Source organism: Notothenia coriiceps, unplaced genomic scaffold (genome assembly GCF_000735185.1).
Source record: "Notothenia coriiceps isolate Sejong01 unplaced genomic scaffold, NC01 NC01_scaffold00008733, whole genome shotgun sequence".
NCBI lineage: Eukaryota > Metazoa > Chordata > Actinopteri > Perciformes > Nototheniidae > Notothenia > Notothenia coriiceps.
Window position 1 is genome coordinate 269,013 of NW_011341434.1, and position 5,605 is coordinate 274,617.

General features: G+C 39.2%; 1 protein-coding gene across 1 annotated transcript in view; it reads right to left on the reverse strand.

The window, feature by feature from the left end:
• magi3b (membrane associated guanylate kinase, WW and PDZ domain containing 3b) overlaps positions 1–5,605 on the reverse strand; it is a 93,601-nt gene that overhangs the window by 66,940 nt on the left and 21,056 nt on the right. Inside the window, exon 3 of the mRNA XM_010770321.1 lies at positions 4,634–4,811. Coding sequence (XP_010768623.1) covers positions 4,634–4,811 — 178 coding nt within the window. The remainder of the gene's footprint in view (positions 1–4,633; positions 4,812–5,605) is intronic.

Consider the following 5,605-nt stretch of genomic DNA (forward strand, 5'->3'; position numbering starts at 1 on the left):
CTGATAATTACAGCATAATTAGCATTTTCTATATCTCTGTTTGTGTTCCAATGAATTTGTATCTAGTTTATTTCCATTTGGTCGTACCATCTTTAGAAATATTCTACAGTATATTTTTTACCAACAAATATTTACAATTAGGATATACATAGATTAAACAATAACCTTACAGTACAGGAATATTCTAAAACCTTATAAATCACTTCAAACTAAATAAAAGAATACCAATATTAAATATTTCATAGAGCTAAACAAACAATAAATGGAAACTATTAAGTTACAGATCCTCAGCCTTAACATCCAATACTGGAATCATGTTCATATTCAAAATGATACTTAATTATTAATATGTTGTAGACTACTTGCTTACCATTTCTTCCTTAGCAATATTTTTTGTATTGTTTCTTAAATTCCTTAAATTTTTTAGATAATGTTTCAATTTAAAATAAGTACACTGCAACACAGGCAAACACTGGCAATGCAGACAATAACAGTGTTAATGTTAATTTGAGTTCAGATTTTATTTTGTCAGATGTTATTGGTATACCATTGTTGTATTGTTGTAATATTATCTTGCAATAAAACAACAATAAGTATTAATTGGCTGCCTTGCTTTTTAAATGGTTGGTCTGTACGTCCATCATAAAAACACCAATAGTTATATATTTTAGAACTTATACCTGCAGATATCTTCAGCAACAAGTCAATCTATAGAGCCATCTTTCTGTAGAGTGCAAACACACATAAACATGAACACACCTTTCTGGTATTATAACTGAGGTACACAGAGGGCAGACCTGAAAGCCTCACCTCTGACTCCCTCCAAACCTTAGACCTTTCCAATAATCACATCCAAATGAGTGCTCCACACCCGGGATGATCACAGCTCTAATCCCCATACTCATGTGGGGTAAAGCTACCAATTGTTTCTGTAGAGTAATTGCTACGCATAGTAATTATCCTCCATAAACACTGTTGCTACATGCCCCCCTGAAGAACCAGCTGTAATTATTTCCTTTGAAAAGGGAATTTTTCATTGCCTTAAATGAAACCACTTAGTGCGTTGGTAACTTTTAAGGTTTTTTGCAGTGTTGTAATGAGGGGATATTCTTGTTAAATAGAGCCTCGGCAGACTTCCCTTTCAAAGCATGGTGGCGGTTTGAAAGAGAGTTAGAGAAAGAGGGAGAGATAATGGGAGGGTGGGAGGGATGGCTGTAGGAAAGGAAGTGGAAAGTTTATCGGCATTTCAAGGTTGTGATGAATCCTATCCACATGTGAAGCATCATTGACCACATTGCTCTTCATGGGCTATAAACAACAAACTAACAATTGCCTGCTGGCCACACATGCACCTGTATTTATACACTAATTCTTCCTCTACTGTGTTCTGCTGCAAATCTCCACGGTGGCTGCGTGATGCATGCTGACACCTTTATATAAATTATGAAAGCATAGACCAAATCGGGCATTAGTCTCTGTCTGGCTCCAACAAAAACACACTGGGACCACCTTCAAGCTTTCCATCGGTGAATAAAAAAGTGAGGATAAATCAAGCTGTCAAATATTTTTGCATCGACCTGCAAACTGCCGGATTAAAAATAGTCCTTGTGCTTACAAAAGCTCTGCCACCCACTCTCTATGGTTCAACTTATTGCATCCACCACGCCCCTCCACCTAGAGAGAAAGAGAAACTCACTCCAAATCAATTAGAGGTGATTTATGCTGTTTTACGACGGTTATTTATCTCTCCCAATATCCAAAAGGAAGGACCATAAGGGGTTTTGGAGGACAATGATTAATTTAATCAAGTGTGAGTGAACTTTCTCCAAAAATCATGCCGCTCCAACAGATAATCCGCTTTCCCTGAAACGTTTCCAACAGGATTAGCCCCCAAGGGAAGCCTGGATGCGTTATACAGGGAAGAAAGAAAGAGAGGCAGAGCAAGAAGGAGAGAGAAAGGAGATAAATTGAGAGAAAACAGACAGAGAGAGGGTGAGACACAGGGGGACAGAGATGCAGGAATAGAGGGGCAGGTTTGAGAATGACATTCAGAAGGGGAACATGCCTGGAAAAAGGAAAAACTAAACATATTGAATTTAAGTATCAATAAAGATTAATTTCGGTTTGGAAAACATCAGAGTAGATATAAGTGATGGAAAACAGAATGGATGGACTTCGACATAAAATTGTTACTTGTGCATTTACATTTTTTGGAAGAAATTAGGTCTTATGATGGTGGCAAAGTTAAACTGTTTCCTCCTTAAGTTCACCTCAAACTGGAAGAGTTGAGCTGCTCACTTGCCCACAGCTGTTTAAATGTGTGGCATTTTCTGCCTGTGAGTTTACAGCTTAGACATTAAAGGTCACCTATCACGCTATTTTTAGGCAATAGCATAGATCTCAGATATATAAAAAAATGTAAAAAATATGTCTCTGAAGTTTTTTAAACTGAAAGAAATACAAATAAGAGGGGGCGGAGCTTATGCCGGCTCATGCGGGACTTGGCAGATACTGTCTAAAATGCTGCGGTGATGAAACGCAAGGATTATTAGATCAAGGTAATCCTTGCGTTTCATCACCGCAGCATTTTAGACAGTATCTGCCAAGTCCCGCATGAGCCGGCATAAGCTCCGCCCCCTCTTATTTGTNTCCTGCAACGGACAGTTTTCTGTATTTCCCTTTATCCTGTTATATGACTTGATCGCTTTAAACTCCGCACAGTGAGCTCTGATTGGTCAGCAGGCGGTGCTTTCACTGAGTTGATCTCTTATCCTGGAACCAAGGAGCAGGTTTGCCGTTAAGCATAAGTTACCATGGAGATCTAGCCCGGTAAGAAGTGAACCAGCGTCGTAGGACCGGAAACCCAGAGTTTTCCCTGAAGTTAGCTCGCTAAGCGAAAATCCGGCTTCGCAGTACAGGCCTCTGCAGACACATGTTTCAGAAGTAAACAAAGGAGTCCTATTGAGTCGTTTCAGGCAGGGGGGGGAGTGAGTGGGAAAGAAACTCCCTCTTGAGTAAACTATTAGATTTTAGATTTTGCAGACCATTATCATGCACAAAAATCCCATATAACCCACTACAGGAAAGGGAAAACCTGAAAAGCAGGTTAAGGCCCCTTTAAAGTTTGTTTAATTATTTGTAGGACAATTAATTGTCAACCAAAATTAAAAATAGTATTGGCCCTAACAATGCAGCTCTCAATATTGACGACAGAGCTATACTTTATGACATCGTTGCAATAAATTATCTTTATTTTTTTCCCCACAGGAAACCCTCCTAACTACACACAGCTGAGATCATAATAAGGCAAGCAGAATGAATATACTTAAAAAATATAGGGTCTCTGTTTATATTCCTGTTTACGTTACATGCAAACACACACGTATGCATTAAGTATGCCCATATGTGCCTCCTCTATTATTTCATTGTGTGCTCTCTGTATGTGCATACATTTAGAAACGTATCTCTCAGCACAGCGTGCATTTATAAAGCTCAGCTTGTTCCTGTGTATTCCTGGAAGAGCTTGTTTGTTTGGGAGCGATAATAACATCTCACCTCACCCAATGCTGTCCTGCATACTGGCAGGCAGCAAATCAAAGTGCTCTGCATGTGAGAGAGGCCTGTTTGGCTGCTAGCCTTTGTGATTGTACGTGCTACTGGTTGGATGTAGCAGGATTTTACAACAAATCATTACAGAACTCAGCAAAGCAGCAGAGAGCTGCAGGGGAACGAAGTTTCATTTTCAACATGGCCACAATATGATTTATTGCACCAGTGGATTTAATATATATTTATGAAAAAAGTTGGGAGCAAAGGCCGCTTCAGCAGACTTGATTCAATCTACTAGGAAATACTTTAAGGTAGACACCTTATATACAACACAGCTTATTAAAAAGAAAAACAAGGCAAATAAATATGCAAATGATTAAAAATAGAAAGATTAATTAATTAATGAAAAAGCTTAAAAATAAATAAAGCTATAAAATGTAAAGAAAATGATTTATCCTAAACAGGAATAGTGTAAAAATAAAAGTTAGATACAAATAAAAAAAAAGTAATACATTTTAAATTGTTCTGCATGTGATTCTAGAATAATTCAAATCCAGCCCATAATGCCTTACAACATACAAATTGTGTCTTTTAATTAATCTGACTTTTAATTATTTTCTTGATCAGTCTCATTTTCTATGTTTTCCATAAAATCTCGATACATGTCCACCATAATTTTGCAGAACGAACGGAAATATTATTACAGAATATCATTATTATTTAAAACCAATGAATCAGCAAATCAGTTTCAGAGAGTAGAACGAGCGAATAGTTGGCATTTTAGCTTGATAATGACTCAAACAATGAATAGATTTGTTTTTTTATAAGATAAAGATCAAACGATATTGTTATCTTATAAAATCCAATGTGTCATTTTTGATTCCTCGAGTAGAACCAAATAAAAAAAATCTGTCTCAGCCCACCAATAGAAGACATTAAATTGCAGTATTGCATATTATTTTGTGATATAAAAGATAAATCTGACTTTGTTGAGTGATAGGAAGAAAAATACAGGGTGCAAGACAGTAGTCCCTGCTGCTCTCCTGTGATGAACCTGAACATCTACCACCATGGCAGTTCGTACCTGAAGCCTGGGATCATTTTGGCGAAGCCGATGACCTTCTGGATGCTGTAGGACACCAGGTCTGCCAGGTGGGGCAGCATGGAGAGCTTCTGGTCCTCCTCGCTGGAGTCAGGGCTGCTCGCCCCGTCCTGGTACATCATCAACAGGCTGGTGAAGTTCATCTTGGTGTCCACAGACTCTGTTTGAGGAGACGATAGGACACAAGATGAACAACAAGGTAAGGAGAGGTGACAGAAAGGAACATTCCTAACATTATAAGCCAGGGGTCGGCAACCCCTGGCACGCGTGCCAGCATTGGCACGCGGCACCGTAACCAGTGGCACACTAGGAATAAGTGGAATAAGTGTGCAAAATATTTAAATTAATTTTCGGATCCTGAACGCGAGACCGCCGCCAGAGCGCGTCTCCCCGTTAAGGAAGCCATGCCCGCAACGCAGCCCCGCTCTCTTTATCTCCAGGTGACTTTCTGCCGCTTTCCTCCGTGGTGCAGTGCTGATCGTTTCACCACGGAGGAAAGCACTTCACTAATTGCAGTACCCATAAGGAGCTGTACAAATGACGCAGTTTTTGCGTGGCTGTGTATTTAGTTGAAAGCCCAGTGGCGATCTGCTCATCTCTCATCTAAATAATATAAAGGGCCATCTGTGTGTTGAACTTTCCTGTCGGCTCCCAGACCGTAGTCGAGGAGGGCAGAAGCAACAAGCTTCAGCTTCAATAACCCACTTTAGCTTAAATGACTGGAGAGAGGCGAGCTGTTCTTGGGAGGACGTTGCATTTATTTAGCTGTTCTTCTGTTTCACAAAATACTAGGGGTGCACCGAATGGGAAATTCTTGGCCGAAACCGATACCGAAAATAGGAACCGGTTGGCCGAAAACCGAATGCCGAAAGGCCGAAAATGATTAATAGAAATATATATATATATATATATATATATATAATGTATACATTTTTTACCAATGTTGTTCAGCTG